This window comes from Triturus cristatus, chromosome 9, assembly GCF_964204655.1.
Source record: "Triturus cristatus chromosome 9, aTriCri1.1, whole genome shotgun sequence".
Taxonomy (NCBI): Eukaryota; Metazoa; Chordata; class Amphibia; order Caudata; family Salamandridae; genus Triturus; species Triturus cristatus.
In genome coordinates this window covers 140,001,472-140,014,659 of record NC_140592.1, presented here as the reverse complement: position 1 = coordinate 140,014,659, position 13,188 = coordinate 140,001,472, and the positions used below count along the sequence as shown (strand labels likewise).

The 13,188-nt window shown below is 45.4% G+C and overlaps 1 protein-coding gene across 2 annotated transcripts in view; it reads right to left on the bottom strand.

Moving 5' to 3' along the window:
* Positions 1 to 8,424, bottom strand: part of FBXW12 (F-box and WD repeat domain containing 12) — a 164,486-nt gene extending 156,062 nt beyond the window's left edge. Inside the window, exon 1 of one of the 2 annotated variants that reach the window (XM_085624555.1) lies at positions 8,146 to 8,424. In XM_085624555.1, coding sequence (XP_085480681.1) covers positions 8,146 to 8,256 — 111 coding nt within the window. In that variant the 5' untranslated portion in view covers positions 8,257 to 8,424. The remainder of the gene's footprint in view (positions 1 to 8,145) is intronic. The other variant, XM_085624556.1, reaches the window with a different exon arrangement.
* Between the last annotated feature and the right edge of the window lie 4,764 nt (positions 8,425 to 13,188).

The following is a 13,188-nucleotide window of genomic DNA, read 5'->3' as shown; positions in this document are numbered from 1 at the left end:
GTCTTGTATTGCACTGCTGATCCACCAATGTAGGAAGCTGGCTTTTTATGCAGTGTACCAAAATGAGGTACTTCATGTAGAAAGTCAGAATGACCCTTATTGGCTTACAGGGCTTTACATTAATAATCCCAAATGCTATCTTTAGTGGTAGTGTGGGCGAGCAGTTGAGGCTTATTAGAGGGTAGTGTTAAGCACTTGTAGTACACACAGAGTCAATAAATGAGACACACATTCAAAAAGAAACTCAAGACCAATTTAGAGAAATAACATAACTTTTTATAGAATTTTAGAACCAAAATCACGTAATCGGGTTAGTACTTTAGACGTTATCATATTTTACAGTAAAAATAGTAGAAAATGACAGCTTTCAGATTTGAGGAATGAGCCTCGAATGTGGTAATGTTATCGAACGGGAGAAACATTCACTTCATAGGGTCACTTACAATCAACTTACAGGACTGTTCTTATGGACTTAAGGTAAGTAGGGGGCCATGGTCCAAAGACACCCAGCAGTTCAATTCAGTCTGCCCTCGTGTATCCAGGTGCAGAAATGATGGTCTCGATGGTGGGCTCGAAAGCTACCCTTTAAAGTCAATGGGAAACAGTACCTGGAGAAAGGGGCTGCAAGCAGGGACTGGGGGACAAGTCGGTCTGAACCCAAAGGGGGATCAGTTCTAGAGGGTCTCTGGGAGAGAGGGACACTGTCGGTTTTCTTGGACTCGGGCTGTGGGGCTCAGGAGCGTAGGTGTTTTGTCTGACGGGGTCACGCTGTCAAAGGCTCTTACTCTGTGTCGGAGAGTTGACGAAGGGGGGGAAACACAACAACAGGGCCACTCTCAGTGCTGGCTCCGTGGAACCTGACGTCCCTCGATGGTAGGCCATTGTCGGCATCGGTGGTGTCCGGACTTGAGATGGAACAAGCCTTGGTTGTGGCAGCTGCTCTGGTACCCTGGGTATTGCTGCAAGGAAGCTCTTGGCAGTCCTGGCAACTCCAAACTAGGTGGGGAGATGGATCGGACCTTCTGTAGCACAAGACCTTTTGCTGGGGTGCTGCTCCCTCAGTGGACCTGGGGCTGACAGAACGCTGGACCGGGCAACTGCAATCGGTGCCTGCTGGTGCAGGGAAGTGGCTCCTCCACTCCAAAGGAGATTTTTCCCAGTTGTTGAGGTGCTGGATGGTCCTCCAAGGGCTTGTGGAGGGTGTACAGCTCTGAGTGACGTTGACTTCTGCGACTGGTGAAGAACAAGCAGTCTGGCAGGGTTTGGCACCATTCTTTGGTGCATGTCCTCTGTTCTTGCTCTGTAGGTCCTTCATCGTCTTCCTCGGCACCCAGTAGTTGAAGTTTTGATTTGATCTGTTTTCCTGGTGTCAGGGGACCACCTAAATACTCAATTTAGGAGTGTTAAGGGGAGTGAAGGGTAGTAGCCAATGGGTTACTTGCCCTGGAGTCACTACACCCCCTATATAACCACGTAGGCGTGGAGTGGGCATAACCCTGTCCCAGAGTTCCTAATTCCGCCAAAAACAAGATGGTGGAACCCTTCTTTCTGTGTTCACTTCAGGTAGAGCTCCTTAGGTGTGTATCTAGCCTGAAAGTGAACACGCCTATTAACTAGCTAATTTTCCTGCCTGCCCTGGTGCCAAATGGGCCTCAGGGCAGGGGGTGGCATCTCCCAGGTCTGGAGGAAGCTGCGGTTGCATATAAAAGGCGGCAGAGGCTTTGAAGTTTCTGGAGGTGGTATACAGACTCATTAGCCATCCTGCTGGATGAGGTGATAACACCTCCTGCAAGAGAAGGCATTGTTCCTGACCTCCTGAGAGCGTGGGCTCTCACCTGCAGGGGGTCAGAAACATGTCTGTGGTGGCAGCCTGGAACAATCCAGTCAGCAGGTACACAAGAATACTTGTAAGGTTTCAGGTGGCACCTCTAAGGTGCCCTCTGGGAGCATGTCATAATAAATCTAGTACTGGCATCAGTACAGATTTATTAATGCAAGGTGTTTAATACTACATTTTCAGTAAAGTCATTGATTAACCAGCACCCAGTACATATACTTAAGATGACTTCCCTGTTCACTTGTACCATCTAGTAGCGGAACTAGACAGCACAGTGGCGTATCTGCTCATGAACATATGCCCTCACATGTAATATAATGCACCCAGCCTTAGGGCTACAAGGTCTGCTATAGGGGCGACTTACATGTATTACATGCGGTGACTTTGGCATGGCACTGAGTGTGCCATGTTGGGTTTTTACTCATGGTTTGCACCATGACACACAGTCTGCAATGGCAGCCTATATGCAATTTGTGTGTGGGTCCCTTAGGATGGCATAAGGCATTCTGAATCCCTTGGGGACCCTCTTTAGTACCCATGCACTAGGTACCGGCGGTACCATCTACCAGTGACTTACAGGGTTGCTAAAGTCCAAGTCAATTGGGTTACAATTAGACTTTACTTGTTTTAGGGGGAAGCACTGAGGCCTGATTAGCAGTCCTCAGTGCACGGTTAGAGTTGAAAACCAGCATCTAGTAGTTAAAACTGAGGCAAAAAGTGTGTGTGTGTGTGTGGGGGGGGGGGGGGGGGGGGCTGCAACAAAATTCCAGCTTCGTACCTCCAGCATCCATTTCCTTCCTGTCGCTCCACAAACGGGCTCTGACAGTTGGGGACTAAGAAATTCTCTATGTTTCTTATGAATTAAGTCTGACTGTATTTTATAATTATTTTTTCAAGAACTGAGTACTGCTAATGCCGTCTTTCAAAGGAAATTAGTAAGTCTCCGCTTTTCAATGAATTGGTTGGTTCTTGATTGAATTTAAATCCTTTACTGAATAATTTATAACTAACCATGTTTTATGTACCCTGCTTAAGGCTGAACTTCAGATCCTTCCTTGGGAACTAACACTCTCTATATCTCCTGTAGATCGCTTCTGGGTAGTCTTCAAACCCTTTGGGGGTAACGGAGTACATCTCTGCATCACCTTTACATACTTTAAAGGTGAACCTCATAAATATGTGTCACAGAAAGAGAGTACATTTCTATTTTGGTATAAGTCAGTTATGGGCGGACTTTAAATTCTCCTTTGCTGTGTGGACTTCAAATTCACATTTGAGAACTGAGTATCTCTCTGTGTTCTCTGAATGGCTAGACCTCATAAAAATACTTATATATATATATATATATATATATATATATGCAAAAAGTGGGTTTCAAGTCCTACATACATACATACACACATACATACATACATACACTTACTGTTCTCCTGATCTATATAGTCACAACTGGAACACATATTATACACAACACCCACTGTAATGCAAAGGTTTGTACTGGTTTCTGTGCCAGCTAATGAAGTGTGGTAATCCCAGTAATAAACAGGGATCGGAATCCACTTTTTTAAACTTGTCACCAATGCCCCTCAATACCTCTGGATTTAAGTGCCTGACATGAAAATTACAAGTTTGCACGAAGATGAGAGCTCAGCACAACCTTTTGTGATACTATCATTGCCCAGGGAACTGAGGTCGCTGGAGGGAGAATCAGGCCCGGACTGGCCGTAGCGGGCACCGGGCAATCCCCCGGTGCGCCGCATGGGTGGGGCCCGGTTTTGGGCCCCTGGGGGCCGTTTTTGTTACAGGGCCGTTTCGGCCCTGTAACAAAATCGGCCGAAAACCGGCCCTGGCAAAGAGCTCGGCGGCACCCCCCAAGCCCCGGGGGCCGGCCGAGCACTTTGCCAGGGCCGGTTTTGGTTCCCAGTCCGGCCCTGGGGAGAATCTAGCTTCATGAAAAAACTCAGGGCTTGGTTGTTCCCATGATGATCACCTAACCTGTACCACTGCCAGCATCTCTCTCGTTTAGCGCTAGGAAGCCCTAGGGCAGCCATGGGCTTTACTAAACTGATAAACATAAACATAAATAAGACCACCAAAGCATCAGTTATTCTGCCCTTTCCACCAATTGCGAAAGGGCTGGTGAATTATCTTATATTTTGATTTAGCATCCTAATTAAACCACAGCTATATGCTTTATGTAAATATATCTGTAAGGGTTGCACTGTCACCACTCTGCTTTTTTTCCAGCAGGATAGGCAGACATTCCTTAACATGCTAGGCAGAACATTTCACATATACCCAACACTGCACATAATGCCTTTGGTTCAATTATCCAAATGCATTATGCACTGAGAAAAAAAAAATCAGACAAGAGAGTATGTCTCATATACGTACAGCACAGTTTTAATTTGCAAAACAGCTATCAGTGAACTCTAAACTGTGATCGCCTTTCAACACAAACTTATTGAGTCCTGTCGAAACATTTTTCTCTTCCCAAAACCAAAAAAACACATTGAACAGAGCCCCAGGTGCTAAATTGAGCACCAGTGACCAGAGCCAAATAGGTGGGTAGGGCAGTCACCTCAACACTACTCCCATATTTTTAGGTCTCGCCTAGGCAGCGCGCATGTGCTGATCTAGGAGAGGGCCTTTAGCAATCGGTCTTCACTTTTCAAGCACTGCACTCGTGCTTGTGGCGGCAGCCACCTTGCGGGAGCGAGCAGCGGCGCGGCCATGTTAATTACAAACATATGGCCCCTGCGCACCGCTGCTCGCTCCCGCAAGGTGGTTGCCGCCACAAGCACGAGTGCTTGAAAAGTGAAGACTGCTTGTTTGCGATGTAATCGCATTTATGTAGCGCTGCATGCCACTGATGAGGCGCTGGATAGATTTGATGACTGATGCATGTGATGACTGTAATGCAAAAATATGTGAAAAAATACCGTTGAATGTTTCTACTGCACCGTACTTCGGCATATTTTTTTTCTCACTTGTTTTCTCGACATGACTTTAAAGATTCGACAACTGCATTTTAGAAAGTGAAATTGGCGTACAACGCTTTTTATGCAATATAATTCTCAGTATCTTATTTCAGAGCCCTTGTGCTAGGTTTCCTCCACGGCTTTGGCATTTGCTTCTGAGCAGCAAGAGATATGTCGGATCAAAAAAAAAAACAAGCATTCTCCCTCGGCGTGCCTGAAGAGCGAGCGCTCTGCATTTTTTCTCCACGGCCAGCACTGGGGACCAGCAGGCACCCACGCAGCGCAATGCGCCTTGGTGAGCACGGCTGGTAGAAAACAACTGCGCACGTACCGGCCAGTTATGTTTCGCGCTGCTTGCATTTTGTTCGAAAGAAAAATAACAGTGACAGACCCACAAGCACAGAGAATTGCGGTGGACACCCGAAAAGGCAGTGGCCATTGCCCGCTGTGCTTTTGTGCATCGTCGATAAGAGCTAACTCTTTACGTAGTAGCATCTGACAACTGTAGTTTGAAGAAAACACAATTCTCTGATGGTAAACTGAAGCTAAAGATAACCCCCCCACACCCAAGGGTTTCAAGTTTGTGCAATACCTTAACCCTCTGGCTTGCTGCTGCCCTATGTAAGATGTCATTCGGTGTCGCCTGCTAAGAAAGCACCCTGGGCGGACCTAATGTTGTGCCCTTCCTCATCTTCGTTACCTCTGCTCTCTTTATGTCATCTAAGCGCTATAGATATAAGGAGCTACTTGAAAGGGAGCAACGTCATTTATGTGGAGCATTGAGATAAAGAATAGGCAGTAGCGTCTGGAACAAAAATAAATTATTAAAAGAATATTTGTAGGTAAGGTCAGTGTGCTCCTATGAAATTAGCAGCGCAACTCGCCCCGGGCCTCCCTCCGTAAAAAACACAAAATTACATTACTTATTGAATGTAACATTATCATGCATTCGAAAGATCTCTGCAGGCATGTTTCTCTCCCTACCTAATCTTGCAGCCTGTGGAGCAGCAAGACTGTCCCAGTCCTACATGCAGCTGACGGAAATGCACTCATACCGATTGCTGAGTAGTAAAAGGCAGTCATATTTGGAGTGCATTTCACACTGCTGGACCCGATGGCACTGCACCTGCCGCACTAATGACAGGTCTAACTCTACCTGCAGCCAGACCTATGCAGTGACTCTTTCCCCCTTAAATGCATTGGTGTTATATAATTCATTCCATCATTGAGAAATAGTTCAGTATTTGTGGACGTGGCCTTGTGCTCGCCCTCTTCTTTGTGCCACCTATGCAGGGCTTTAAGTGGGATTAAAAGACTGGGGGATAGCCCATAGGGGCGTGGCCTAAAACACAAGCTAAAAATCTGCACTTAGTATAGTGTGCTGCCCCACTGGTATTTTGCTGCTTCTGTCCATGCAACAGTTGATGTTGTTGCACCAAGGATATTGTGCTGGATAACTAAACACTTATGAGGTCCCAAAGGCGAGACCTATTGGCTATGCCAATGCTTGTTTAACAATTCCACGTATCAAAAACTAATAAATTTATTTACATTTCACTAACCTGACAAAACACTTTAGGGACGCTCCCAAGTACCATCATGTGAACAACAGGGCACCATTGCAAATAGTCAGTTGAGTGCTGGTACCCCCAACCCCACTTCCATGTTCTCTCATATTTGCATATTGAAACCATTCACAAGTGAGCCTGGACATACCAAACCCAAACCCACATGCGCACAACACTGCGCCAAACATATAATCAGCAAAAGATGCTTCTGAACAGAACTGCCTTCTCAGGTGGAGCTGTGGATAACCATGCAAAAAGTCATTTGACACACATTCATACAAGTAGTGCACGTTAAAGATCCCTGACAAGATCAAACACAGCTTATTCAACCATTATCCAATATAAACGGCTTGACAATGGATAGACCAATTTTCTCTAATCACATACAACAGACCCCCTTTATTCTGGACGACAATAATCCCAGAACTGTGAAGGGCACCCTCACTCCTAAAGTGCTACAAAACTGTACAAATGGAAGGCGTGCACTATACAAATACTGGTAAAGTAACTGAGTTCTATGGAAAATACAGAAATGCATTTTAATTTGTGTATGATGGATTGATCTATATGTTATATATTCTCTTTAAGGGTTTATACTTTTTGGGTTGAGGCTGGGCAGCGCAGGCGCAGCTCTGTGAGGCATGCTATATTCAAGTACGGACATGAAGCCCCGCCCACTCTCTGTCCATATTTGTTATTGGCTTGTGTCACTGTCCTATGTAAATGCTGGCCTCTGATTCGTTAACAGGCTTGTTAGTCCTCCCTTGTCTTCATTTGTAAGCTCCCATGAGGACTGGCCCTTTTACTTCGGTTGTTCCCCTTTGAATTTGAATCAGTCAGTTGCCCACATTGGATCAGGAAATACTTCCTACAGTGTTAGGTGGACTGACCGTGTGATAAGTGCATTTTTCAAGCCGTTTATTGCATACAGTGTGCTCATTCAGCTCTTGAAAAACAAATAGGCACAATATACTATTTCTGTAAAAAAAAAATCCTGAAGAAAGGAGAGGGTGTGCATGAGACAGCTGGGCTCAAATTTTGTTTTCACCACACGACCAGGTTGCATGCACTTAGGCGTACAACTGTGCTTCTCCGTGCCTCATTTTCCCATGACTGACACACTGGGGAGCACCTAGAAGTATTTCAGTGAAAACATTTACTATTGTAATACAAGATCCTCACTCGAATATAAAAGCATTAAGTTACTCCATATGCACTAATCAATTGTGAATTTTTGAATCAGACCCAACACTCTGAACTGTCTCTTTTGCACTGTCAGGCTAACCTGTTGCTGGGGCATTCTTTCTTCGTGGAATCTTTCTACACTGATGGATTTGGAATACTTATTTTATCTTTGTCACTGAACGCAGGAATCAAATCTGTTGTGCGAATTAGAAATACTTGCATACTTTACGTGAAATAGACGTGTATTAGATACACTCCTCCTGGTGGCTCGCTCAATGAGGTTGCTGGTTTCATCACCTTCCCAAACTAGCGATGTTGTTTCTTACTCAGAGGCCCCAATCAGTGCCTCACCTAAAGTGAGCAGTACGAGTGCCAGTGCATGCCATGGCGGCTCACTAAAGGAAAATGATTCTTATGCAGGCAGACTGAGCGAGAGGGAGGGGCACACATGACACGGGACAATCCCCGACACATAGACCTGCATTCGTCACACTCATTCCTCTAGACTTTCACACAAGTCTCACTGGAGTGCCCTTCATGTGGTACGCGCTCAGCCCCTCCCGGACAGTGTTACCTTGCTGACGATGGCTGCAGTAAGCAGTTCTTTTGCATTTAGGTAGGAAAAAATGCAGACCAGGCAGTCCACTGTCAGCTCGCCCATCTCGGGTTCTGGGTCAGTGGCCATGGCATATATTAAAAACAGAATCCAGCTCACACACCCCACGTGGAGGTTCGCTCAAAACTCCACTGACGGCTAAACAGAGCTCGGTAAACCCTCCCAGGCGCCGCTGAACACACAGCATATTTCCTGATGCAGCATGCAGCAGCACTTCCTGCTGTCGCTGCTCTCTACAGCGGCTCGCATGGGTCAAATTGAGTTTCGTTTTCTGTCCCATTATTAGGGATCGCAGTCACATTTCTTTCCGATCCAGAGGAAGGGGTTTGGAGTGTAGAGAAGGTGAGGGTTGGGGTGGGAAAGGGGTAGTAGGCTTGGCGCAGGAGTGGGTCATGTTTGGGATTCCACGTAGAGTAGAAGAGGAGTATAAAAACAAGCATTTAGACAGTCAATAAGCCTGGTGCTGCTGGCAGCCTTTTGGCTTTGTCAATATATGTAAGCATTTGTATTCTCGGAGGTGTCAGAGCGCTTTACAATAGAACCAGTTACATTTCATAAGGTCTTCAGACTACATGAATTACCATCATCATAGTCTTTATTCGATTATAAAATATCATAAAAGACACAAACAAAGAAAACAAGGAAAAACAACTGTTGCAAACCATGTAAAATGCTTGAAATCCATCAATAAATACTTAAAACGTTTGATAAAAAGACATTAAACAGATCATAAGACTAGAGAGTGAACTAAAATGTTGAAAAAACAACATATACAAAAAGAAGTATGGGAAACAGCAATGATAAAAGACCCACAATCCAACTTAACATAACTTCATGGGGGTACTACCGGAGAGTACTTAGGATCATTGTTTCTTAAAAATCATGCCCAGCCCAAATACTTAGCTAGAGCAATAGAGATGATCGGTAAAGTGCTTGTGCGTTAAATTCTTAAAGCAACAGTACTACTCCTTGTACCTAGGGTTTTGCACATTGGAGACAACCAAATTCTTCTTGGGGTAGCATATACAGGACAAACAAACAAAAAGTGGGCAATTGATTCGGCTTGCAAGCCGCAAGCAGGACATAATTCCGCACCAACACTGGACCATCTGCTTGTGAGGGACCTAAGTGGTAAGGAACCGGCTCCTAATTGGAAGTACAGTTTCCTATCGCCAGGTTTGGCGATCAGGTCCCAGAAGGATTCCAGAACGGGAGAAACTTTTGCCTCCAGGTACCAACTGGTCATCCTGGAGCAATTCGCTCTGCTCCAAACATGATAATAAACTCGTTCCCAATAAATCATTCCCAGCGATCTCTTAGAAGGGAACAAGGCCGCCGCTGGGTCCCTCCACAGCCCCTCCAGACCCAGATCTATCAAGGTCTCACGGAGCTTCCTCAGCCAGCTAATCTTGTGGATCTTGTCAGATTTTATGATATCCAAGAGGCCATTGGCATACGGAGAAAGCTCCGGGGTGGTCCAGAGCCTCCGCCAGTATAAGACCGGACGGAGTTTAGCTAGGTCTGTGATGGCCTTCCTGCCTAAATCATATCTGAGGGGAACCAAAGGTGTACTCTGTGAGAGGCCGGTTATACTGCGAAATAATTTATTTTCAACAACAGTTAAGGAAGTTAACCGTTCAAAACCCCATAGCTTAAGGCCTTTGCCTCATAAACTTGGAGTATTGGTTTGATGGGTTTAGTGAGAGATTTTTTGTGCTCACTTGATAGTGCTCCCGTAATCTGCCTAAATTTCATGGCAGACATCTCGATATGCTTGCCCCACTTGTTGTCGTTTGTTACGTGCATACCTAAATAAACAAAGTTATTAACCACTTCTAGCGGTTGACCATTCATAAAAAATGTCCCCGCTCTATAGCTTGGATGTGGATTATAGACCATGAGTTTAGTCTTGGCCACATTTACCTCCAAACCGTGGCCAAGACAAAAGTCTTCAAACACCAACAAAGCTCTTTGCAGACCACTTGGGGTTTTTGATACAATGAGCGTGTCGTCCGCAAACATCAATATCGGTGTAATGACTCCAGCCAGCTTGGGAGCATCGGTATTGACGCTAAGCATGCATTCAACTATCCCATTGATGTATAATGAGAAGAGCGTGGGGGCCATGGTACAACCTTGGCGCACACCGCGCTCAATCGGAAACTCGGGGGTAACATCACCAGGACCTCCCCACTGTATTTTTGCAAAATTAGACTCATGTAGCCTCATTACCAGGGTCAAAACTTCTTCGGGAAGCCCAAGCTTTTCAAGGACTGCCCACAGCTGCAGACGGGGCACTAGATCGAAGGCAGCTCTTAAGTCCACAAAAGCGACGTAGAGACTACCTTTACCCAGGGTGTCTACTTGCCAGTGGAGTTGAACAAAGCGAAAGACCTGGTCCACTGTGCTAGTTAGCTTGCGAAAACCAGCCTGGAAAGGGGACAGAATCCTGTTGTCTTCAATCCAATCTAACATCAAATTCAAAACCATCCTCCCAATGATCTTCTGGATTGTGTCAATCTGGCTGATAGGTCTGTAGTTCCCTGGTAGAGCTTTGTCTCCCTTCTTAAATACTGGGATTATAACAGCGCCCCCCCATGATTTAGGGACTGGGGCACCTTTGGCCACAGCATTAGCCACTAAAGAGATGTACTTGCTCCAGCAAGTTTTATTGTGAAGAAAGACATCAGATGGAACCCCGTCTAAGCCTGGAGCACGCCCGGTAGCTACGGAACCCAGAGCTTTTAGAACGTCATCAGGACTAAAAGGACCTTGGGAGAAAAAAACATAAGATATCTCCCTAGGGAGATTATGTAAAGGATTACATGCATATTGGGGTTTAAAGAATTTTAACCAACCCTCTTGGGTTACATGGTTTGATGGTCTGTCAGGCAAGCCTCCTCTGTTCCACTTGATGACATTCCAAAACAGTCTGGAGTCTCTAGCATAACTTGCACTCTTCAAGTCTTGCCAATAAAGTTCATCCCATTTCTTTTTTGCCTGGCGAAGACATTTCTTATAGGTTTGTCTGGCCTTTCTGACACGGGCCTTGTCACCACTAGAAAGGGCTGTAGCCAAATCGACTCTAGCCCTTCTGCACTCGCCGTCATACCAGCGTAAACGTTTTGGAGGAACCTTTTTACCGTTTATCACTGGTTTTAGGAAGTGCCTACGTAATCCCTCAAAGAAAGATTCATGAAGCCCTGTGAGTTGAGCGCTATCTTCCTCAGTGGCCATGGCACCCGCTAGTTTCAACGTTACTCTATCTAGTTCGGTGTCAATAATGGCAATGACCTTTTCATTGGACTTGACCTCTCGCCACTTAAGTCTGCGCATATTATTAGAAGGGACAGTTTCAGGAGGCGCAAGTATTGTTACCTCTTCTGCTGATTGTGTGCTCCCCCACCACCAGTGTGTTACACAAATGGGATTATGGTCGCTCTCAACTCGTGGTTCAACCACCATATCTTTGATGGATTTCCATAGCTTCATACAACAAAGTACGTAATCAATCCTACTTTTGGAGCGACCATTGTCAAAAGTATTAACACCCTTCTTATCCCCCAGCGTCCTACCATTCAATGCCCTTAGTCCTTTCTCATAACAAAGAGCATTTACCTGCAATACCACCTCTGTCCATCGTTTGATTGGAGCAAGGGACAAACCAGGTATACCCCACAGCCGGTCCTCCTCGGGGTCAAGACTCCTATCAGAATCCGGATCCAAGAGAGGTTCGAACGTAACATTCAGGTCCCCCGCAATGATCACTCCCCTCTCACTTGAGTGCTCTTCTAAAAGGGAATCCAGGATCTCCAAGACCCGTGACCTTGCCCCCTTGGTCCCTCTAAGGTACAGGTTATAGATGTCAAGTATGCCCATATGGCCCAAGGATAACCTAACCAGTTGGATGTCAGGGGAACCTGTAGATATCTCATTAACTTTAGGGAATAAATCCTGACGAGCCCAGGTAGTTAGTCCACCCATAGGGCGACCCTTATGACCCTTGATTGCCGGTATGTGAAAATTCAAATAGCCCAGCAGAAACAGGGGCTCACTGGACCAGGTCTCCTGGAAGAGGCAAATGTCGTAATTACCTATGAATTCAACCCATTCGGGAGAATCCATCTTGGCCTTCAGGCCAGCAACATTCCAAGAGATTAATGTACCTAATACTAGTCCAGCCGGGGTAGCCTGGAGAGTAATGTTGGGACCAACTTCAGACAGCCTCTGGTTCTCCCTATACAGGTTTATATTGGGGTCACTAGTCGGGATAGACGTCCTGGGAGAGGCTAAGTGAGCTACATCTAGTCCACCCTCAAACTCGACTCCAACTACCAAAGTATCCCTAGGGGCTTTTAGAATAGACCCTTTCATCCCCGGTCAATCCAAATCATCTAGGGTACTCAAACCACTGTGAAGGGCAGGGGTTTGAGTGGTGAACCCAGGTCTCATTCCACTTGCCACCCAGTCCTGTCTAGTTCTACCCTCAAGGTTAGGGGCCTGGTTATAAAAATAGTTTAGATCACGCACCTCAATCCCCGACGAAGTCCCTGGTAATGCACAGTTACAAATAAAACTCGCAATGCGCCTGTCTTTAAAATTTATAATTATGGAGTCACCCAGAACATCTTTTGGTCTAGAACCCACCCAGCTGACCCTTCGGACAAATAACATTTTCCCGTTCATGTAATTTGGAATGGGTCTGTTTTTATTTAACCAAAAAGTCACTTTATTTTTAAGTTCCTGAAAGTATTCATATTTTTCACCCTTTAATTCAGGAACACCAGTTAGCACTGCTACGTAAGGAAGAGAATCAGGGGGGAGATGGATATGAGCCAAGGAAGGTTTAGAATTACATTAAAGATACAAACAGATACACTGTAAATACACATAAGAATGTTCGTAAGTACATAAGTCTACTACAGATACTAGTGGTTAGAGTTACATATATATACAAGATGCAAATTCATTAAAAGTTACATTTTAAGAAAAGTTGAAGCG